The sequence below is a fragment of the Dysidea avara genome, chromosome 1 (assembly GCF_963678975.1).
Source record: "Dysidea avara chromosome 1, odDysAvar1.4, whole genome shotgun sequence".
Lineage (NCBI taxonomy): Eukaryota > Metazoa > Porifera > Demospongiae > Dictyoceratida > Dysideidae > Dysidea > Dysidea avara.
In genome coordinates this window covers 38,983,004-39,007,761 of record NC_089272.1, presented here as the reverse complement: position 1 = coordinate 39,007,761, position 24,758 = coordinate 38,983,004, and the positions used below count along the sequence as shown (strand labels likewise).

Here is a 24,758-nt window from a genome sequence, read left to right as displayed (position 1 = left end):
ATGGACCACCCCTGGTCCCAAGGGGTTCGGATAACTGAGGTTTCACTGTACACAACGCATATAGCTTATTGATTACTATATTACTCAATGTATATGTACGTACTGTGGTATATATAATAATTATATATACTTAAATCTGTGTAATACTTTGTGTGTAATGTACTGTACATAAATAACAACATGTATATTATGTAAAATGTAATATTGTATGGCTGATATCAGCATAGCTACACTTGAACTACTCAGACAGCAGTACTACGTATAAACATGGATAAGTGTGTTTTCTGTAAATGTCATTTTAATTTCTTCTTTTCCTTGCTCACTGACATTATTTTCACACAAAGCCAACAGACGCATAATTGAGTTCACACGTTTCACAACTTGTGCAATTTTTACTACTCCATCTATTTGTAACTTGTTTCCACCAAGTAACAGAACTTGCAGTCTAGGATTTTGTGCTAATACTAAACACAATTCATCAATTGCTTCATCAGTAATGTTATTATTACTAAGTGTTAACACCTGTAGTTTGGATTTGTGTTTTAATGATTCAAATATCTTCATTGCTCCTTCACTTTCAAACTTGTTGTCACTTAGATATAGTTCTTGAAGAGTGTAACAATTGGATAGAGTGATCGCCAATTCATATCCAACCTGTGGGGTACCTTTGTTGTGATACAAATCAAGTTTTCTTAGTCGGCATAGGTTCTTAAGAGAATGAACAATTTTACAAATTCCTTCACAGTTCAACTTATTATTGCCAAGTGACAAATCCTCCAAACAATTATTACTAGAAATAACAATAGTAATTGCTTCTGCTGCATCATCAGTAATTCCATTGCTACTGAAACTTAATACTCTCAACTTTGTGATACACTTCAATGCATTACAAATAATTGTGACTCCTGTATCCATTAAGTCATTACCATCCAGGCCCAGGTATTGTAACATTGGATTACACTGAATAACAGCTGCTACACTGTCAGCTGATTGACAGCCTATATTATTAAAACTTAGATCAAGTGCTTTTAGTGTTGACAAATTCACTAGTGAGTTCAAAATAAAGATGGCACCAGCAGTGCTTAGTTGATTACTTCCAAGCCATAGCTGCTCAAGAACGCTGTTGCATCCTAGAAGAGCAGCCAATTCAAATGCAGCAACTTCATCTATGTTACTTTTTTCCAAATCAACAACTCTCAGATTTGAAATGATTGGAAGTAAGTACACAATTGTAGCTGCATCAATCTGTAACAACTTTTGCTTAGGTTTTTGGAAGCTTGCAAGAACATCTGATTCATTTGTTAAGCATAAATCAAAAAGTTCACTGACAACTACCACATCAGTGTAATTAAATGATGAATAATTAGAATCATAGTTGCTTTTAATATTGCTAGATATTTTGTGCCTTTGAAGCTCATAGTGTAAAATCTCTTGTATTTGATATTTCACAACCGAAGTGATATTTAAAGTGTTAAAATCACAGTTGATTTTTTCTAAATGCAAAACTGAGTTATCAATATATTTTTCATCGGAATTTAGAGTTAAACCACCCATAAAGAGTACTTCAAGAGTGTTGATAGTACCAATTACTTGTGCTAATTCTGTAATTGCAGAAGGGTCAACACAATTCCATTGTAGATCAAGTGCACTAAAATATTTAAGACTCTTTTTACAAGCTTGTGTTATTTTAATCAAACTGTTTGATACCAGGTTACCACACAAGGTCAGTTCTCTAAGGAGAGGGTTATTGCCAATTGCTATCACTAAGTCAGTTACAACATCATCAGTCATGTCCATATAGCAAAGGTGCAATGTAGTAACTGATGACACAGTTTGAAGAACTCTAAATATTTTGTCAGTTTTACTATGGAGTTTGCAGCCACTAAGATTCAATAAATTAATATTTTTATTGCTCATTACCATTGTTGCTATGGCTTCTGCAGCACCTGCATCAACTCTCTTACTACTGATGTTCAAATTTTTCAGTGTATATAAACAATTTAAAGACTGGCATATAGATATTACCCCATTTGTTGTCAACTGGTTGGTTCTTAAATACAGAGAATTTAATGCAATGTTGTTCATAACAGCAGCTGATAAATCATTAACACACTCACTTGTCATAAAGCAGTTGTTTAAATTGAGATAGGTAAGAGTGTGAACGTTACTCAAAGCCTGCAAAACAAACTTTCCAGACAATTGCAAACAGTTAAATGACAAATCTAATATTTCTAAATGCATGTTGGCTAAATCTTTTGCCAATTCTACAAACACCGAATCTGGTATGCTGTTATTGTCCAAGTACAACACCTTTAAAGTTAAAACATTTTTGAGAGAATTCACAATTGTCAGTACACCTGCTCGAAGATCATTATCACTAAGATACAACTTTTCCAGTCTATCATTAGTGCATATTGCTGATACTATGGCATCTGCTGCTTCTTCTGTAATCTGATTACGTGTAAGACTAAGCTGTATTATTGTTGTTAACTTACTCAGTGACTGAGAAATTGTTATCACTTTATCAGTCCCCAAGTTATTGTTATTTAACCATAGCTGTTGCAGCAAATTCATATTGGGTATAGCAACTGCTAATTTATCGGCCATTTCTCCTGTCATGTTAACACCACTTAAATCTAATATCCTCAAACCAGTTAAATGGAGCAAAGATTCTGCAATTTTTACTCCAGACAGACGTAAATCACCACTGTCCAAGTACAAAGTCTGTAAAGTTCTAATTATATTACTACGCTGCAAAAAAGTTGCTAGCACATCATACATGCCTTCTGGTATGTGATTATTATCGATATCTAATGCTTTTAGTTTCGGCAATGCCTCCAGTGCATTTACAACTTTTAGTACTCCAGCCTGAAGGTTGTTATTACTAAGCCATAGATGTTCAATCTCAGTGTTATTAGATATAGCCAATGATAGAGCATCTGCGGCTTCCTCTGTGACCTGATTGTCTCGAATATTAAGCACTTTCAATGTTGATATGGAACTCAGTGACTTTGCAATTGTTATTATACCTCTTGTTGTTAAGTTGTTACTTTTTAATCTCAGATCTTCTAGAAAGGAATTACTTGTAATAACGGAAGCAAATTCGTTTGCCACATCTGCAGTCATGCAACTATCATTAAAATCCAATAATTTTAGCTTTGATAAACCCTTTAAAGCTCTTGCTATTTTGATTCCTCCAGTACGCAGTCTGCTGTTGCTAAGGTATAGTTGCTCTAATCCATGATTATTTGATATTGCCAGTGCAATGGCATCAGCAGCTTCTTCAGTGAGAGAAGTGTTGTCAAGGTTGATTAGTGTTAATCTGCTTATGGTGCCCAATGATTTTACAACAGTTATGATTCCATTTATACCCAAATTGTTGCCTTGGAAGGCAAATTCTTCCAAATAAAACTGATTGGACAAAGCAAGGGCTAAGCTTGAAGCAACGTTCTCAGAAATATTACTATGTTTCAAGTTCAGTTCTTTAATCGTTATAAAATTTAGAGCATTTGCAATCTTTATCACACCAGTTTGAAGATTGTTTCCACTAACATAAATGCATTTTAAATTAGTGTTATTTAAAATTACTGATGAAATAGCTTCACTTGCTTCCTCAGTAAAATAATTATTATTGATACTGTATGTACAACTCTAATAAATTGCTGAGTACTAGTGAAATTGTTTCAATTCCTTTAGTTGTCAAATGATTATCACTTAATGCTACAAGTTGTAATGACTTATTGCTTAAGAGAGCACCAGCTAAATCTTCAGCAGCAGATTCAGATATTTGATTACTATTAAGATTAAGAATCTTTAGACTTGAAATCTGCTTTAAAGAATTTGCTATTGCAATGGCACCTATGCCAAGAAAGTTTTCATTGAGATACAATGTTTCTAGCTTGTTATTAGAAAGTATTACAGATGCTATTGAATCTGCTGCTTTGTCAGTAATTTTGTTATCACCAACATAAAGACGTTTCAATGATGACAAACTAGCCAGTGATTGAGCAATTGTGATCATTCCATTATCACAAAGATTATTGCTATACAAATTTAAGAGTTCCAACAAACTATTGCTTCTAACGGCAGCTGCTAATGCGTTAGCTGCTTCCTCTGGTATTTGATTACTTCTAACTGCTAATGTTTCAAGTGGAATACTATTGGTATGTAGTGCATTTGCTATTATAGCGATTCCCTTCTTGAGTAGATTGTCATTGAGATTCAACACTTTTAATTGAATATTACAGGATATTGCAACTGCTATAACATCAGCAGCTTCTTCTGTGATTTTATTATCATCAATTGCAAGGATTCGTAATTTAGATAATCGGCTAATGGAATTGGCAATTCTTATAATACCATCACTTCTCAGATCATTACCTCCAATACGTAATACTTGCAGTGACTTGTTGCTTTCAATGGCAAGTGATAATTCCTCAGCTACTCTTTCCGTCATGTAGTTATTATTCAAATTCAGTTCTACCAATGTTTTAATCTGTGACAAAGCTGAGGCTACAACAGCTCCTTGATGATGTAAATTGTAAGCGAAGTCTCTCCATTTTACAATTAACATAAATAGCAATAGCTAGTTCATTAGCTACACTGCCTGGAATTCTATTATCTGAAAGACTCAAAGTTAAAATAGTTGAAATGCTCTTCAAAGCCGTGACTATTATACTAGCGTTTTTCTGTAAATTACAACTAGAAAGCCCTAATAGATACAATTTATTATTATTCGCAATTACCTTTGATAATGCAATGGTTGAGGTCTCATCGATATTTGCATTTTCGAAAAACAATATTTCTAAACTACTAATACAGCTAAAACCATTAAATATAATCTTTTGTTCAAAGCTATTAAAAGTGCACCCTAAAAATGCTGCTGTTGTCAAACGGCTTTTACTAAAATACTGTGACATTTTCTCAGCAGAGTCTTCATCTATAGCGCAGTGTTTCATCGATATGTGAGAAATTGAGTTATTCATGTTATAACTATCAATGATTTGCCGTTTAGTAGCCCTGCATGCAGCCATTGATACAGCATTAATGGTCACTACAGAAAGAAGAGTATTATCCTTAAAGTGTGTAGCTATTTTAGCATACACACCCTCTTGTTTACTTTTGTCGATCACAAATATCTCCAAAGATTGACTATCACTGTTTCTTGCAGAGCACACTGACAGATATACTTTATTCCACTCGACCTTGGCTGCAGCAAGCTTATTAAATAAAACATAATTTTCAACAGAGTTTGAATTGTCTGTTTTGTATAATTGAGCTTCACTATTTTTGTAACACAACAGTTTAGAGTGGGTCAAAGTGGAGTCTGCAGTACAAACCTTTGCTAAATGAGTAAATGCTTGAAATGGATCAAGGTTAGCGATCTTGGGAATTACCTTCACTTTTAGCTCCTCACAAGGGGCACCATGGATCAAATATTCAAAAAATTCAAACATCATATTTTTACTTGAATTTTTTACAAACGTAAGCCCGGTGTCTGTATATTTCTTGACAAAAAATGTTTTTCTCAACAAATCAAACTGAACACTTGGAGTTAACGAATTAATATAATAAGTTGCTAAGAACTCCTGAATTGCTACATGAAGAAACTTGTAAGAATAGCAATTTTCAATTCTCTTCATGCTAAAGTATAGTGCAGATTTCAGTAAACCAAGTTCTTGAAACTTTTTATTGGCTGATGCTACATTCGGGCAAAGTGTTTCTAAATCTTCTTCAGTAAAAACACTTTTATTATCATCTTTCAAAGTGAACGCTAACTTTGATAATTCTGTGACATATTGCTGGTAACATTCTGGCAAATGCTGCAGACGTAGAACTTTAAAATGAGGATTATTATCGAGCTCTTCTAATTTAAAATATTGGGATATTGTAAGAACAATAAAACGTTCATACAACTCAGCATGATCAGCAGGTAACTCATCAACTTCCTTGAAGGTATACACTAGAATGGACATTATCATAGGAACACTACAAATACTGTTGATTGTACTTTTTTCGTCTAAAAACAAAGACAACCTTTCTATTTTATTAGGAGAACCTTGTAGCTCCTTCTGGATATAAGCTTTCTTGCTTTTATCAATAAATCCCAACAAATTTACCTTAGCATCAGCAACTTGTTTTAGTTTATCAGTTGCAATAGGCCCACATGTGATAACTAATTTACTTTGTGCAAAACAAGATACTTTCCGATTTAATATTTGGGTAAGGAATAGATCACCAGAGACATCAAAGTGTTCATCATACCCTACCAATAATATGGTTATATCTTTGTTGTCTCTTTCAATGAGAACATCCGCACACTGTTTAGAGAACTCTGCAGCAGTCTTATCAAAATTATGAAAGTAGTGGATAAAACTTTGCAAATCACATATCTTTTGTGCATCAGGGTCCCGCAAATATACATAAAACACCAAACAATTGTTATCAAGAAACTGACCCTTTGCCCATTGATAAGCCATTTCTTTACAAAGTGTTGTTTTCCCCGTTCCTGGGGCACCACTGATAATTATTACCTCTGGTGTGACTGTTGTACCATCATGTTTATCAAATGGTTTAAATGCATCAGCAATATTATGTGATCTCATTAAACTGTCAGATTCAGTTTCTACATTATCAGGTGATGGTAACTGATTGGTACAGTCTGCTAGACCTTCTCTCATCAAGGCAGCTATATTAGAAATGACTTTTTCACCACGTCCTTCCAAATGGTGTATCAATAGTGCATTATCAAAATGTTTTGGGTGTAAGAGCTGCCATATTCCTTCTTGGGAATAGTACCTACCCTTTATGTAGTTTGTTTTGAAAAAATCAGATAATTGTGAGATTATATGATGAGCTGTAAAGGAAAGAACAGCTTAGTATAAAGTACATAGATATGTCATAATATACTAATTTATTAATGAATACATACACATCAAGACACATGATACTGTGTCGTGCAACCGAGTACAGCTGGTGCGGGCACATGACAGACAAGTGTGTATTTTACAGGAACCGAGAAAATGCTGTTTTTACGCACCCAAAGCTTGAAGTGCCTGAATGAAAATTAACTAGTTTTGATGCAGAACGTCCCTTGGGGTAGGGCACTTTCCATTCCAGATTTGAGTCAAATCCACCCACCATCATTGAGATTCGACTTCTTCTTTCTGAAATCATAATAATTTGCACTTACTTTGATCAAGAGTGAATAATAAAAGAGGAGAGTGTCTAACTGTGGTATAGTCCATCAAAAATGAGCGCCCGAAGTACTGTATCTCCGGTTATCACAGTAAATTTACGCTTATGATAAATGTGTTGACTGGTACGAATCAACACTCTAGAAGGTGAGTTGAGAGTAGCCGGCTGGACAGTTCGTCTTATGAGTACGCCAAGTCGTAGCGTCACTGGCCCATCTTGTCGATAGCGATGCTTGTGTTGGCAGCCCCGCTCGTGTCAGTGATGTCATTACGGACCTGGAAGTGGAAGCATCGTCTCCCGAGATGCCCAACACATCGTCTAACATCGACTGAAAACCAAGAGCGGTTTCTGTCGAAGATTCGCCAAGAAATCACTTCACGGTTTCCTAGCCTTTGTTTTGCGATGTCACGTGTAGAGGTAAACAGCACGCAAATTCCGGTTTTAACAATCAGTCAACGTCATCTTTCTGTTCATCTGCCTCATGGAATGCTGTCACGTATTCAAGGGTACGTGGAATACTCTGTACATGTGATGATGAGACTGTGGAGGAAGCAGAGTTTGAAAGCACTGAAGACATTGTTGATCTGTGTAAAATAATAGGAAGAAACTCATACAAATTCTGCCCAGGGATTGACCCTGAGCTGTATTTGAAGGAATACAAAGAAGTAATTCAATTTCATATAAAAAGTGTGCGCCTCACTGATTTTCCATTCCACCGTGTGGATTCAGTAAAGTGTGATTTATTGTTTGAGTTGGCTCGCAATGCAACCAAGGAGGAGAAGGATGCCAAAGAAGTTAAATGTTATCCATGTAAAGATATGGTTAGGCACCTGGAACGTCAGAAAACGAGAACTTTAAAGGAAACCCTGACAAGAAAAGCAAAGAAGCAACGTCCTTCTTCTAGAGCTAGACTGTCGTATATGAGTCCTGCCAGCCAAGCAAAGCGTAAAAAGCTAGCCCGATATGAAAGGACTAACAGCATTAGGAAACTAGCAAGGTATGAGGAGCATGAAGTCACCCTGGATGATGACCAAAATGAAGAAATGAGAACTGTCATGGAGATGACAAAAGATGATGAGGAATTATAGAGATTGTATGATGAAGGAGAGAAATATGGTGTCGGTGGAATAATGAAAGAGATTTGGAACACAGATTTAGACTGCCAAAGGACAGAATTTTCCCGTGATCAGGCGTCCAACAGTAAGATCATTATAAGAGTATGTATATGCTTGGATTAGGGTTGAGACGAAGTATTCGAATAATCCGAAGCTTCGAAGCTGATAGAGGCTTCGGATCTGCCAATGCCCATTCGAATATTCGCACGCTTATATATACGCATGCGCACTGCACACAATCCATCCTTTTGCTTAGGAAAAATATGGCGTCAGACGATAAGGACGGTGCAGTTGGAAATAAAATAGTCTCGGATGTGTGGAAGTTTTACACGAAATTTCACGACCGTAGGAAAGCCGTATGCACTATTTGTAAGAAAGAATTCGCCTATTTAGGCGGTACAACAAACCTCCGGAATCACCTCGCATCGAAGCACTCGACGCTTTACTGTCCAGACAATGAGATGACCATGACAGAGAACAGGAAGACGTCTACCCTTGATGGATTTGTAAGACCTGCAAAATGCAGTGAACCACGTGCAAAGAATATAAGCGACCGAGTGACTAATATGATTGTTCAAGACCTACGCCCCATTCGAACTGTTGAATGTGATGGTTTTCGTAACTTGATGAAGTTCTTGGAGCCGGGGTATGTCTTACCAAGCAGAAAACAATTTACCGCTGATATCAACCTTAAACACGCAACTTACAAAAACCATCTGAAAGAAAAGCTACGTGAGGAAGCAGTGTTTATATCGTTAACTACAGATTTATGGACAAGCATCGCTACAGAAAGTTACATCACTGTAACAGCACATTACATTGATAACAACTGGGTGCTACAAGCTTTTGTATTGGAAACCTTACCTTTCCCAGAGCGACACACAGGGATAAACATCGCACAAAAGTTGAAAGAAATGGTGGGAGAATGGGAGATTTTGGATACTGTCAGGATGGTTAGTCATGACCAGGGTTCCAACATGAAGGCTGCCATGGAAATTTTGCATAATGAACTAAACTGGCAGAACTTACATTGTACTGCTCACTGCCTTCAACTCTGTATTCTAGCTGGGTTTAAAATTAACTCCATTGACAGGCTACTTGCTGCTGCGAAAAAGATAGTTACACACTTTCACCATAGTGTGGTAGCTTCTGAAGCTCTTAAACAGAAACAAATTGAAATGAACATGCCTGGTAAAAAGTTAATCAACAGTTGTGTCACTCGATGGAACTCAACATATGAGATGTTAGATCGCCTGTTGAAACTCCGGTGGCCTGTAACTGCTGTTCTTTCGGATAGTAAGGTAACAAAACCCAGTGACAGGTACTTGGATTTAAAATCTGAGCAATGGAAACTAGTCGAAGAATTAGTAGAGGTTTTAGAAAACTTTAGTACAGCAACAACTTTTTTGAGTTATGAGGAGAATGTGTCAATGTCAGCTGCGTTTCCAATATTACATGGTATCATTGACCAGCTAGTGCCAGACGTATCAGATTCTGGTGTAATCAAGCAATTCAAAGAAATTGTATCATCAGAGATCTTTGAGAGGTTTGAACTCAATTCTCTTCATGCTGTACACCCAATGTTATTGACAGCTATCATTGACCCTAGATTTAAAAATCTCACCTTGGGTAGATACACAGAAAGTGAACAAGACTCCCTAAAGAAAGGAATCGTAGAGCTGATGGAGATGTATAAAGTATATGAAGAGCATGAGCATGGTTCACAAACTTCACATGAGCCTTCTCCATCTGATGTAAAGCGACCAAAGAGATTGACTGCTTTAGACAAACTCCTTGGTGAGGAAGCAGCAGTGGCAGAACCTTCCCTCAGCTCAGAGTTGGAAAAGTATTTGACTGAACCTCCTCCACCTAGACGAGACAATCCACTCGTATGGTGGCAATTGAATGCTGGTCGCTTTAAAGTTGTGTCATATGTGGCTAGATGACTACTGTGCGTACCAGCTACTACCACCTCTTCAGAAAGAGTTTTCTCTATAGCAGGTTTGACAGTCACTAAGTTAAGAAGTAATTTAAAACCAAAAAATGTTGATGCATTAATTTTTTTGAACAAAAACTTATCCAAGTTATCAATACATTAACTATTCAACTTATATAATTTACTGTTTTGTGTGAACTACTCAAACTGTTCTTTCGTCAAGTGTTTTTGTATAAACTATTCAACTGTTTTATATATATTAACTTTTTTGTATTAACTACAGTATTCCTATTAAACTATTAAGTGTATTCATATTATACTTATATGACTATACTGATGCAGTTGTCATAAAAACTTCTCTATGACATACAGTACTAGTAATACTCTTAAATAAACTTGCATCCTGCAGACTCCAGAAGTCCTGTAATTGAATATATGCATACAATGTTACAATATAACAGTATACTCAATTGCAAGAAGCTTCGAAGCTTCGGTAGTTGTCTTCCAAGAAGCTTCGAAGTGCCACTTGAGATATTCGTTTCAACCCTAGCTTGGATTTATTCAAGTGATTTTATGCAGGTAATGGTGGTAGAGGTAATCATTGGAGTCTGATCACCATAAGAATGGGTAAGGTATCTAACTACAGTTGTTGTTTAAATTACTTGCATATCTTTTCAGCATTAGCTATCTACTCACGAGGTCCTGCTGCTTATGAAGCATTGAAGGGTTTTAATGTTCTAAGTTTACCAGCCAAATCTACTTTGCAAGCATATTCTGGTGCTTTCATCCATGCACCAGGAGCCAGTTCAGCTTGCATTACTGATCAAGTATCACGGTATGTGGTCTGCAGAGCAGAGTGCAGGGAGAAAGGAAAGCAGGAGCCAATGGGAGATGGTGCACTAATTTTTGACGAAGTTAAGGTTGCTTGTCAACTAATGTGGAACTCCCAAAACAACAGATTGATGGGATTGGCAATGACTCCAAAAGACCTAGCCTCATTAAACGATCTATACACCTTGCTACACAGCTCTGACACCGGTAAACAGACATCGTATGTGTTCCAGTTCTTGTGGAGAGACCTAACTAGTCAGTTTGACATTGTCAGCCCGTATTTTACTAGTTCAGGTTCAGTTGATGGGAATTTTGTCCTGGCTTGTGTGTTGGAAACTGTCAAGTTATTCCAGTTGCACTCTTTGAAAACGAGTGTTTTAGTTTGTGATGGTGGGTCTTCCAATGTGGCCGCAATTAAAGCCAGTCATGGTTGCCATGGAGCTTATTCTGTAAAAAGTGGTGAAAATGGTGAGTCAGATAAACACAGAGTGGAACCTTGGATGCTTAATCCTTTTGATCCTCCACACAAGATATATTGGCTGACCTGTCCATCTCACCAGGTAACCACATCTACTTGTTTTAAATATTTTGATGGATTCCATTTTTAATGACAGCTTAAGAATATGATAAATGCATTATTTTCTTCAAAACCTACTGGCTCTAAACAATTTAAATGTGTGGACAAGTGTACATTTGGATGGCAGCCTATCAATGACCTGTATCAGCGAGAACTGAAGCGAGTGAGCCAGAATCTAACAAGAATGGTTCCCTGTCTCAGAGAGGCTCACTGCTTGCGTGATGCAAACTAAATGTACATCCTGCAAAGATTATGCAAGTAAGTGGATTGTGTTATTCTCTGCATGAACTTTAGTGTATTTTTTCTTTCTTTTTAAAACTATAGCAAGAGCAAGTTTTGGGAGAACTTCACTGGTACATCAACCAGCAGCCTTCACCAGCAGATGCCGGCACAGCAATGGAGACTTTAGAATATTTAGAGGCATGTAATCTACTGTTTGAAAGAGGATTCTTAAGCCATGATCGTGTCCGAAGTACAAGTGCTGAAGTGTTACAAAATATTAACAACGGGTTCAGCTACTTTACTAACTGGCTAGATTCTCTTTTGACCAAAAGTGTGTTTGCCTTCACCATAAGTGTACATGTGTGTATGTGTCTCTTTCTCCACTTACAGACCCTAAATTCGCTCATACTTCCAATACTCAAAGAACATTCTTGTCATGGCAAAGTAAGGACTATTTACATATATTATATGCTTTTTATTTCCACATGTATAGCATGGGATCTCTTGAGAATTGACGTCTACAGCTTTAGAGCAATATGTGAATGGTTCTTCAAGACATATCCCACATACTTCGTATCCCCATTACGTCTTTCTGGCTCAGCAGTTGAAAGTTTATTCAGCCAGTACAAACATGCTGCTGGGGAAAAACTAGATGCAGTGAACTATACCACTGCCAGAGCTGCTTGTCTAGTCAGACAATCAGTTGCAGTCCATCACAGTGGGAAGGGATACTGCGATGAAGCCCTTCACACTACCGAAATTCCCTTAAAGAAAACAAAGTACAACAAGCAACACACAAGTAAATGAATTCCATACAGTGTATCCACTATTGTAATTTAAACATTTCAATCACAATATATAATTATAATAATTCAGTATTCTTTATAATGCAAATTACAATTTTTTAGGTTTTTTTGCACCTAACTTAGTTTCAAGTTTAGTATGTTGTGCCAGCAAAACTGGTCGTAGATTAACATCAACTGTGGATGCTAGTCCTTTCTTACTGACCATCTGTTGTTTTGTAGCAGATACAACTTCTTGGACCCTAGTGTTGCACAATTTGCGGACAAACACATTGTATACATTATCCAATGCATCTTGACTAAAAGTGCCGATGTTGGGTAAACGTTCTTCCAAAGTTGTCAGGAACATCATTTTAAGACTGTCTTCTCTCTTCACTCTGTCATGTGCAACCTACGTATTTAAATGAGCATGAGTAAAGCTAGATTCACAAAGGACATACCTGGATTATACTGTACCATCATCTTCCTGCACAGTGTCTGTGTTTATGACTTCCTTCACAATTTCATCCAGGCTCCGCAAAAAAGGTATAAAGGAAATATCTGGAAAATACATAAACCCCCTGTCATGGTACCGAAGGTACTGGGGTATCTTTGTCTTGTCTTTTGTATTTATGGCCTGTAATACAGTGATTTCCTGTGATAGTATATCCCTCTGTGAGTTCTGGCAACTTTTAATACTCTTGTAATGTTGATGTAACATGTCACAAAGAGCAGCGCCACCAAAGCGAATGTACACATCATCACCTCAGTTAAACTAGAGCTACTAGCACTGCTTGCACCACTACCCTGTGGATGATTAAGATTCTTCTGGAATTCTTCAGCTCTTTCCAGCAAAAGTTCATAAACCGCTGATGATATGGGGATCATTACTTTCTTGCTGTCTAGATCTGATATCCCATTGCTCTCATAGAAGCCTAGCCACTGACTTCTTAAACCAGCTACTGAAGCTTCAGCATTCTTTTCAAGCTGAATTGACGAAAGTGGATAACTTCTGCTAAGCAGGAATGCACTACAGTGTTGGTGCCATTGCAGTTGAAAGCGCAAGAACGAATCCACCCTTTTCTGGCATTCAATGAACAATTCTACAAACCTGCAACGGTGATGGATTAGAATATCTCGGCACAGCTGTTCATTATGGAACAAAACGTCTGCGAACTCTTTAAGCGGATCCGGTAAACTTTGTTCAGCTAGTTTACCATTAACTGCACACACTAAAGCATCATAGTCGACGTGGTCACTTAAACTTTTCCTCTCTTTCTTGTTGAGTACTTTGCAGGTTCGTGTAATAACTGTAGACTCTTCAGTTCTTGTAGGCTCCATCGCAGATAAATCTTGTAATACTTTCTTTCTTTTCGGCTTACTGACAGGCCGTTTGTTCTTGCACCCATGTTTCGGTCTCTCCTTCTGTACATGCCCAACCTTCGACGCCATCATTAATATAAATTCATCACGTGAGCAAAACAATTATTTGTTAGTAGCGCGAGTCTCTGATGCATGCATTATTAACACCACACTTACAAATTTAGTAGAAAGCCATGGATAACGCGCGCTCATTTTTGATAGACCATACTGGAGTTAGACACTCTCCTCTTTTATTATTCACTCTTGCTTTGATCGATTAACTTTAAATTTGGAGGGAAATAAGAGCATAATGCAGCACATTTACAGTCCAAATTTTGTACAAATCAGATAAGAACCAAAGACTAATGTGCAATTTTTCAAAAATGCAAAAGTGCCTGCAGGGTTAACCTCTTGGTGGAATAGCTTGAAAACTGGTCTATATACATGAAGTAACTATTGTAGCACAAACCTTTTGTGGCTTGACAGAAACTAAAATGATGGCTGTGGAGTTATAACAAAAACGTTAACCATATGTAACAAGCCTACAATCTAGTTTCATAAATAAATAAATATACTTTAGACACTTCTACCAGACAAACCACTGAAGGGAATGAGCTGAAACTTGCAATGTAAGTGGATTAATTACTGTATATATAGAAGAGTCTTTCAATTGAAAAGAAAAAAATGGATAAAATCAATAATGCAGAAACCAACTACATGTATCCAATGTGCAATCGAGATACTCTAATGACAGTCATCCTATTAGAGCATTCACCTACATTACAAGTCACCCAGGAGGGAGTTCAGCATTGCAGTAGAGAGTGCAGCTACATCAAGTCACCCAGTAGAAAGTTTAGCTACATTACAAGTCTTCCCGTAGAAAGTTCAGTTCCAAAACAAGTCACCCAGTAGAGAGTTCAAGTACATTACGAGTCACCTTATAGAGAATTCAGTTACGCTACAAGTCTCCCTGTAGAGAGTTCAATTATGCAACAATGAATGCTCCTAAAGAGAGGTCAGCAACATTTCAAGTCTCTCTGTAAAGAGTTCAACTAAAGTACAGTCCATTTAAAACTTCAAACATGTGTGATGTAAACCTATCGCTAAAAACATATTACAAGGAAAACTGAACACAATACCTATACTTATAGTGTTATATCACCCCGACAGACTTTGAATTGGAATTGAAAAGGCTCTAGTTCATTCGTGGCCATTGTCTTAGTGTCACCACACGTAGTATACTACACAGGTATAGCATATTGTCACACATGTGTGCCATGCAAAATTCCCCCATGGCACATGCAACATCACTGCATGGCAAAACACATCGTGGCTTAATGACACATGCTGCAAACGTTGTTGCAGGTTACACGCATGAAAATGTGAAGTTATAATTTATAAGTGGACCGTACTGTGTACATTACAAGTGTATTCATGTGATGCTACAGTCCTTACACGTACATACATTTTTCATATTGCTTTAAGAGCGAACTACTGTGTATTAATACATTATTAACTGGAAATGAGCCTAGTCACCACATATCTATAACAGGTTATTCTATCACAATAATGGGCTTCTTACACTTGAGGGTTATTATAATGTATGAAACTTCAAGGGTACCTGAATAACTACCTTTGAAAATCTGTCAACTTGTGCATCGATTGAGTTGCCCTCAAGCTGTATTGCATGCAGAAAAAGTTAACATGCCAAATTTCAGAAATACTTATTGAAATGTAATAAATATGGTGGATGTAGCTTTTAAGTGTCTTGATCAGTGCAATAAAACAAAGTTCAGACCAATAAATACCCACATTACAATAAAGATACTGTAATAGAGCAATATCTTATTCTTTATTTTGAATTCTCACCTGCTAAAACTGAATTATATAGGATCAAGTTAATAGCCAGACTAGCTTTATCTACCTTAGTTGTTAAATACGTATGCTAATGAGAAACTATTTGCATGTTCATTTAAATCTTATATGTGCAATTAAAAATTTTTACTTTATAAAATGAAGTAGCGTCAAGTGAACATCAGATACAATATGAATGATAAATATGTGGAAAATCCTTACATTGATATGTTACCACCACTGCCAAAGAAGGGATTTCCACATAGCTAACATAATTCAAATCTTTTGTTCCACTACTTGAACCTTACTTAATCTAAATAATTTTCATTGCACTAGTTTTGTTATGGCTGTGACTGCTCCACTAGTCTGCTAAGAGTATTTTGATCTTGCTGCTGAACTACGCAATAGATAAAGGAGTGTGGTTCAATGCCATGTCTTGGTTTCTACAACAAAACTGCAGCTGATTGCAGGGTGTAGCAGTGTGATCTGATCACTTAAGGGCATGGTACCATGAGATTGCTTAATAAGTGTAGTTTCATGTCTATTCTCCCTTACAGTAGCTTAAGCACTTCATATAGTTTTGTAGCATCTAAATACACTCCTCTAAGGAAAGTGTCAATAGACTCTTTGCAGGTGAGCTACTGCCATAGCAACATCTACCATCTTGGAGTACAGCCTGTTTTGCAACCCTGATAGCTTAGGAGAGAGCGTATGTTTAACCTAGTCAACTTTTGCCATAGAATACAGAAGAAGCAGCTCTACTTCCTGGTACTGTTTTACTCTTACAGAACACAACGCTATCAGGGTTGCAAAAACGGGCAAGATGGCGGATGTTGCTATGGCAGCAGGTTACCTGCAAAGAGTCTATAGCGAAAATAACTTCTCAGGTTAAACACCTTATGATCAAATGTATTCAATAAACAACAGATTTAAAATTAAAAAAAAAAAAACAGTATGCACATACCATTAAAAGGACCACTTTGTTGTACAGCTACTGATGAAAGAACACCCTGTGTTGTGGAAGGAGAATCAAGTGCTGTGAAAATATCTTTCCATGTGGCACTAGCATTCCTGGCTAACCAAATCTTTAGCATCTCATTACAACACCACTGCTGATTTGTTGGATTTGCAGTCTCTGTTTCATCAAGACATGTGGTTGGTAATCCTAGTAAAGCTCCAATGGCTTTCCAGTGAGCAGCATAGTCAGGTGTTATAACTCTAAACAAGTCTTTTAGCAGTGGTGTACTGTTGAGAACTAAGAAAAAAAATACTATACATGCACCATGTATATGTGACAGCCTCAGCATAAATGCATTATTATTTTTATTGCTTCCGACTTTCGGTTCTTGGGTTAAGTGTGTGAGGGTAGTCTAGTGCTGTCATGGACTTTATCGCAACTTTCCATGGATGCCACAGAAAACAATTGTGTAGCTTTTTTCAGAATCCATGGATACTTGACCATCCAAAGATGTACCAAGTACTGCCATCGATGTACAGACAGGGGGACCCTCTGTCAAAGAATTCACAGAATCCATTGGATACTTTGCCAGAGGGGTCACTCTGCCTCTACCTTGCTGAGTACATCCTTGGGTGCTCAGAGTATCCATGATTCCACTAATACTTCGACAGAGTGCTTCACCTTTGGGTGAACTAAGTACATCCTTGGATGGTCAGAGTATCCATGGATTCCACGGATACTTTAACATTTGGCAAAGTACTCCTTGGATGGTCAGATTCTGTGAATACTTTAACAGAATGGCTTGCCTGGCTCTACCATTGACCAATACTTATTAATTGGTAGATCCATGGAAAGTACTGTGGAATTTATGGTATGCCATCCATGGAGAACATTAGAAAATCCATGGCAGTACTGGCATGTATATAGGCAACTTATTCATTATCAAACAGTAAGGTAGTAATGCTAAAGTAGGGATCCTCCCAAAAGTGATGAGCACTACCTAAAATGTTGCTTTCAAAATAATCCTAGAGACATCTCACATGACGAAAATCATCTTTGCAGAAAATTGTTAATTCATTTAATATAGTATTAAAAACAAGAAAGCACATATAGGCAACCAAATATGTGACCGGATTTGTGAAAAGGGGTCTTCCACACACATCCATTTCTATGAACATGGGAGACCATAACGTAGTGTTCAGTTATTATAAACCTGAGATTTTCTCCATCCATTAACCTATGTTGGTTCTAACTACTGACCACATTTCAAGTAACTAGCTTTTTCCACTCTTAAGTTATTAATGGTTAAAGTTCGTCATTTGAATGTGTGTGGAAGGCCTGTTTTCACAAATCTGGTCACATATAGACTTCACCGAAACTCGAATTTCATATGCCTGTCCCATAGTTACAAGGCTGGAGGCCAAACAAAACTGCACACGGCTACTATTTTATGCCACAATAACAAACCCACCAGTGGTGTGTGCCTTTTTGGGGTTTTGTTGAGTGTGTGCCCTCTGTGTCTTGTCTTTCCATTTATCTTCAATCAGGCTGGTCTTTGTCATTCTTCATGCAATGAAGTAGCATATTTAGATGCTACAAACTTATTTAAGTGCTTACGATCAGTAGATATCTGCAACTTCACAATAGACCACACCTATTAATGCATTCTTGGTTGATTAATAATGATCGATTATCAGCACCGAGACTACACCTCTTAACCATCTATTTATTCGATCACGATAACAGACACACCCCGTATTCATAATGCTAGCACAGTGTATACGAAATAGTGGAATACATACCCGCTAATAGGTGAAACAATGGCTCGAGATACCCTAATACAGCAGTCACCCTACTAAAGCAGTCACGCATGTATAGCTGTATGCTATAACAAAAAAACCCAAGCAAACTGGCATAGATTGAAAATCAATTGAAGTAGGGATCCAAGCGATAAAAAATAGTTAAACAAGAGATGAATGATGGTATTAACACCTTCCCTTGTGGTAAATTGATAATAAATAAATAAACAGTTTGGTGGGAAAATCCCTACTTTTGCATTGAACAAAATCATGTTGATGTAGGGATTTTCCCACTGAGCTATACTGTAATACCATCATTCATCTCTTGTTTCACTACTTTTTATTGCTTTCATTTATAAATTACTATTACAAGGTAGTACTGTTTGACAATAACTGTTACAGTGTTCACTGAAATAATACACTGTAATGCATTTAACACATTAGTAGAAGTAACATTGCCACACGTACCAGACAGGTAAAATTTCAACTACTGTATTACCTTCATCAGTGATCCTGATATATTCTAAGGTAAGAAACTTGCTCATTTTATGTGCTCCCTGTTATAAAAAAAAAACAAGGTGTTGCGTAAATAGTTGTAAAGTGTACGCAAATATAATATAACTTCAACAACATACTACTTTTTCCACAGGAAAAATACAAAGTACAGCATACATGTAAAACTGCAGAAAATTTAGACTTTTATTATGGTTGTGTGTTAGTTGTAAACTCCAATGCAATACATAAATAATATCATATAATTAATTGCATAATAAAATATATTATAAACACTACCACATCCGTGTCTGGGTTTAATGTCAACTTGTTATTCTACGTACCTATGGGATATGATACAGCTTCCTATGGGCTACTAGTCCTGTCCCAGGAAGATCTGCCTGTGTTGACTCCCAGCACTTGAGTAGCGCACAGGTGTCCCAGTGCTGGTTCACTGGGTAGGCATGACTGTAGCTAAAGGATTTGCTTTGTGTGTGTGTGTGTGTGTGTGTGGTGTGTGTGTGTGTGTGTGTGTGTGGTGTGTGTGTGTGTGTACGTGCATGCGTGTACATGAATCTACTACACAGCTATGTATGCAATGGGTATCTGAGGTTAACTGGGTAAGTAAACGCCAACTGTCCATGTCTCACATAATGTGCGAGAATCAGAGTTCCCACACCTTTACCCATTAGATTAAAAGGCAGACTAATAGTCCTTTCACCAGAGGGATTTGTCTCAGCTAATTTCTGTATCAGAGTAGTACACAGGTGCTGCAGCTACAACAGCCAACGACTTTGTTTTGCTTGTGTACAAACACACATACACACACTCCCACACAGAAACCATTTACAGCATTGGTCACATAGGTTATTTCTGTACACATGTATGTTATTGATAACATGGGTAGTGAAATCAATGATACAAAAAACTGACCATGTCAACCTCATGCATTATGGACTGAAGATACGTAGCTCGATAAGATAAGAGCAATACCTTAAATTTTAGCACCACTAATTCAGCATCTCCTCATTATCAAATGCAGTGTGATCCAATATTGGTAATGATCTAACATAAATAATCGATTATCATCAACATTTCATCAAAACTATCATAAATGTGTTAGTGAACAACCTATGAAGGTGCGGTTTTCACTATCCAATAGACCATTCTTCACTTTCCATAGAAAACAAATTTTGAAGTACCAATGGAAGTAATTAGCTCATTACGTCACGACCATAAGACTGCAAACTAAAATCAATTACTGTTGCAATTAATCTAATATTGTTTGCCAAATACGTTGCCATAGATCTATTATCGACGAGTTTAGAAACTTCCCTTCTAACTTTCTGTGGAATTTATGGAGTTTCAACAAAAGATTTTTATATAATGTGGGAATATCCTTGAAGAGTAAATGGCTTACCTGTGGTTAGGCTTTGTTGTGGTATACCATCGTACTGCAATTATGTAAATAATGGGTTTTGGTGTTTGGTGAAAACCACTGACCTGTTCGGTAACTAGGACTAGTAGAGAATATACAAGAAATACGTTCTAACACTTACCAGTAAAGAAAACCAAATATTATTTTGCTCCTTTATATTACTATTCTCACTACGCATGACTCAATATTATCAATAATAGATATGCATCAAAAATTAGTCACTTGTGCTATTGCCATACAAATGGAAATAAAGCATAGCTATAGTGGAACCCCTTTAAGACAGACACCATTCAGGAATTTATTTTGTTTTTTGTATAGAGGTGTCCTCAGTTAAGGGGTTAGTAAGCTACTAATACTGTAAATTTGGGACCTAGATGGATGTCCTTTACCAAGGAGTTGTCCAGAATTCGGGGTGTCCTATAGGAGGGGTTTCACTGTAAAGATATTAAAAGCACATTTCATCCTTCGAAAGGATGATATCATACATTAAATGGAAGTCTACATATTTCAAGGATAAAAGTTTCACTGTGGTTGGCCCCCGAAACCTTGAAATCAGCAAAAACTTTCCCCTTTTAAATATTATAGTAGATTAACTGGTCATTCGACGGACACCATCACATAGAAATCGTTATATCAGCTGGACCAGGCTACTAGAAACTTGAAGTACTTTCATTACTTGTTCTTGCATAAAAATTATAGGAGCATAGTGCAGTCACTGTAGATTAGAGAGCTGTACTTTTCGAGGCCTTCCAAACCATTGATTAATGGAGCAGTGATGCATACATGTATGCTGGACAACAAAGGAATCACTTCCACTTTGCAAAGAAACGTTATCCTTTTAGTTAACACTCCATGTATGCACATCATTCTATGTAGTCAGCCTTGTGGTCGGCAAGGAGCAGTCAGCCCCTCCCTACCTCCCCCTTTAATGCAGCCATAAAGGTTCCAAGTAGCTAACCCTTAATATACGGACCATAGCCAGCTACAAAATCCACAAATTCCAGTGCATAGCTTTGGTAAATGGTTTGTTATGGCATTTGAAGTCATCAATAACATACTTTAATAAGAAAGATTCACAATACATACGTATTAGTATAGCTACTACAAACACAAGTACATTAGCTAGCTAATCAGATGTAGGGTTGACTGCAATTCGGTAAAGTTTTCTGTAGGTTCCTGCTCCTAAATGTCACAGCTATTGTTTTCCTTGCTTCAAATGGCTAAATCAATCTTCTTAGGTCTGCCAGCTCACTCCAATCTGTACGATAACCATTGCCTTAGTTTATTTATTACAATAGACAATTTTTACAGTGAGTTAAGGCCCTAATGAGTTACACTTGTCGACAATATAGTGCTGCATCATACGTGATTACTAGCTAGACAATTAGGCATCACCTCCCACCCGCACTGCAAATAGACAAGGCCGAAGGAGACGGTCCGGTTGGTCAGGCCTGAGCTGGACCAATAATCTGGAGTTGAACCAACTAGCTGACCAGTTCGAACTATATTACTTCATGCAATCTCTGGACGATCATATCTACACGTACATTTCACAGCTGTTATTGAAAATGCATGGCATGAGTAGTTACCTATAGTTTCTCAGTCTAACTAAAGCACAAAGCTACACGTGCAGTACTTCCAATTACCTTACAGTACAGCACTTGCATCGTTTTGTACAGAAATGATTGTGGGTTCTACATATCACGTGTGCTGACAGTTGGCATTTATCACGTGTACGGCAAGTGCCTTTGATTCTAAACCAGCACACTTAGCTACATCACAATTCAATCTTCATAATAATCATTAGCATTTCTTGGCTTGTCACTCTTGGCTTCTTTACTGGGTGGAGGGCTGGCAGTGACAAACAAGGCACCCCATTCCGCGGCAGGAAGCTGTACACCCATACATTACATGGCGGCCATCTGGATGAGATTTTGAGTAGAAATCACTCCTCTTCAACTACCCACTCGTCCTGTCGAGATACTGAGCAAACTCTCAATCTCACCCCACATCGTGCCATTTTCGAATAGTGATTGATTTCGTGATTATCCACCGGTATATTTACGTAATGATCCGTTCACTTCATTGTATACAAACCAGTATAGTAGACGGTCTAGTATACTGCATTTTTGTAGCTGTCCTTTTTATTGTAGCTGTGTGAATTCACTGTGTACAGTTAGCTGCCTAGTCGTAAATACTAAAAATATAAATTAATCAACATTGCTCTGCCATGCTAATGGGGAAAGTTGTAAGTTGCTAGCTAGTTTTACTTTAAAGTTTAGCATCAATTTCAAGGCCTGTAAATTCCAAATTCTGCAGCTCCTGGGGGTTGCACCCCCAGACCCCATTGAACTTTTATAATTGCTACTGACTGTACACTAACTGAGCCATATATAGCAAATTTTATGCTGTGTCCCCTGTACGTCAGGTCTACAATTACCTACCTATTATACTTAATAGAAAGTCTGAAGAGCAGATAGGCTTGAGATTTATATTGCTAACTAGCAGTGAAACATCACTAAAATTGCATATCCGAGTGTCTAATTTTCAAAAATTTCCTGTGGGGGCATGCCCCCAGACCCCCCCTAGAATGCTCATGCTTCGCTCTTCGCAGAGTGTGCTTCGCACACTGTGTAGCAACTCCTCTCATTGGCAACACCATGTATATAGTAGCAATTTCAACATATACAATGGCCTGACCAACCCAATTTTCCCTCCTCCGACCCTGGTAGACACCCAACGTAGCTACGGTGCATGGATAGTAGTGTCCGGAATTAGTTATTATGTAGTGTCCGAAAACATTCTATACGTATCTTGAAGTGTAACGTTCATTGGTACACGGAACATGTACAGACTATACGAGGCGAAAACAGTGACCATTAGTAATACTCCGAGTCGAGCACAATTAAGTAGCTACCGACAAGAACGCTAGCGTCCGTGAGTGATAACACAGACAATAATAATAATAGTACCTGACTTTATCTACCTTGTAGTCAATCAGTGGAACAGTCAACTCGTTACAGCCAAACCAGATACTGACTCAAACGAAAAGAAACGCTGACTCAAAGGAAAAGAAACGCTGACTCATCACAGGAAAAGAAACGCTCTTAACGTGTCACGTGCGCATAAAGTAAATATAATTCGAGGCGTTTTATTATATAAACTAAGGCTTTGTCGGAATTCTGGCAATAGGAACCGATTTTTTGGGGGGGAAAGTTTGGAAAATCTGAATACGAAGAAGGATTTGTGGATTTTAGTTTGCCCATTTCCTCCTGCCACCTGACCCCCTTGCCAGCAGACTGGTGGCCAGTCTGTTCATTCACATACTCATAGAACCAGTATACAAAAGCCAAAGTCTGAGTTGCATATGTTTCGGATGATGAGGGTAAATGTAGTACATGTTATGACATCATCTGGCAAGTATAGCTATAGCTATAGCTACACTGTTACAGTTTTGTTATAAGATTTTAATTAATTAATTAATTTGTCTAACCTAGCTAATCACTAAAACTTTAAAGATACCTTATTAGTCTCTTTCTTGAAAACAAGGAAGAGACTAAGTCGAAAACGTATACTTGCCACCATGCATCCATGCAATGTTAGAATATCTTTAACTGTTGCACAATTAGCCACTAACCAATTCAAATTTCTGCAATGAATTGGCAAATTATGATGAAGCTATCACATCTTTATAGGATGAACAACTCCACTGACTTGACACTGCATGCAAATTTACAAAAGTGCTTATTTTATGGACCAATAATTATTCAGTCTACTCTGAGGTACCATCATATTACAGGTACATTGCAACTGCAACATCCTGTTGGCTCGTTTTGGCTTGCGTCATTTTTCATTATTTATATACACTTCATGATAGCATGCAAGTTATCTTTTGCTATTATATAAAAGTCTTCTATAAGCTAACACAGTCTGTTTAAAAGGCTAAGAACTGCCAATGAGGCTGAGGCCATTAGTCCAAATGATGATGATAACAAAATTTTTATTACTGCTGTCGAAATCATGAGGAAGATGAACTGAACAACACTTTCTTGTTGCTCGACAAAAGTAATAATACTAGGGGTCCGGATAATTGTAGGCACTGTGTCAGTTCATTAGTCACCTCATAACTTTACATATTTACAGTGGGGCTAAAAAGTGACAATTGGCAGGGGCAGATCTAGGATTTCAGAAGGGG

General features: G+C 37.4%; 6 protein-coding genes across 6 annotated transcripts; 3 read left to right on the top strand and 3 right to left on the bottom strand.

Annotated features, from left to right (window-relative positions):
* Positions 1-100: 100 nt before the first annotated feature.
* On the bottom strand, positions 101-4,536 carry LOC136264138 (protein NLRC5-like). Its single transcript, XM_066058849.1, has one exon. It carries the CDS (start codon positions 3,124-3,126, stop codon positions 256-258), a length of 2,871 nt encoding a protein of 956 aa, XP_065914921.1. The 5' UTR covers positions 3,127-4,536; the 3' UTR covers positions 101-255.
* LOC136246630 (NLR family CARD domain-containing protein 3-like) lies at positions 3,629-4,456 on the bottom strand. The gene has a single exon (XM_066038166.1). The coding sequence runs from the start codon at positions 4,454-4,456 to the stop codon at positions 3,629-3,631; it is 828 nt and encodes a 275-aa protein (XP_065894238.1).
* Positions 4,491-23,677, bottom strand: LOC136246623 (protein NLRC3-like). The gene is made up of 4 exons (XM_066038156.1): positions 23,536-23,677; positions 19,133-19,190; positions 16,841-17,131; positions 4,491-6,856 (listed from the first exon to the last, which is right to left on the bottom strand). Exons 2-4 carry the CDS (start codon positions 19,176-19,178, stop codon positions 4,491-4,493), a joined length of 2,703 nt encoding a protein of 900 aa, XP_065894228.1. The 5' UTR covers positions 19,179-19,190; positions 23,536-23,677.
* On the top strand, positions 8,586-10,666 carry LOC136250132 (E3 SUMO-protein ligase ZBED1-like). Its single transcript, XM_066042306.1, has 2 exons — positions 8,586-9,858; positions 9,922-10,666. Exons 1-2 carry the CDS (start codon positions 8,774-8,776, stop codon positions 10,256-10,258), a joined length of 1,422 nt encoding a protein of 473 aa, XP_065898378.1. The 5' UTR covers positions 8,586-8,773; the 3' UTR covers positions 10,259-10,666.
* LOC136241873 (uncharacterized) lies at positions 10,872-11,888 on the top strand. The gene is made up of 3 exons (XM_066033261.1): positions 10,872-10,875; positions 10,927-11,639; positions 11,694-11,888. The coding sequence occupies exons 1-3, from the start codon at positions 10,872-10,874 to the stop codon at positions 11,886-11,888; spliced, it is 912 nt and encodes a 303-aa protein (XP_065889333.1).
* Positions 11,887-12,685, top strand: LOC136241866 (uncharacterized). The gene is made up of 4 exons (XM_066033250.1): positions 11,887-11,914; positions 11,981-12,209; positions 12,269-12,322; positions 12,372-12,685. Exons 1-4 carry the CDS (start codon positions 11,909-11,911, stop codon positions 12,683-12,685), a joined length of 603 nt encoding a protein of 200 aa, XP_065889322.1. The 5' UTR covers positions 11,887-11,908.
* Positions 23,678-24,758: the final 1,081 nt, after the last annotated feature.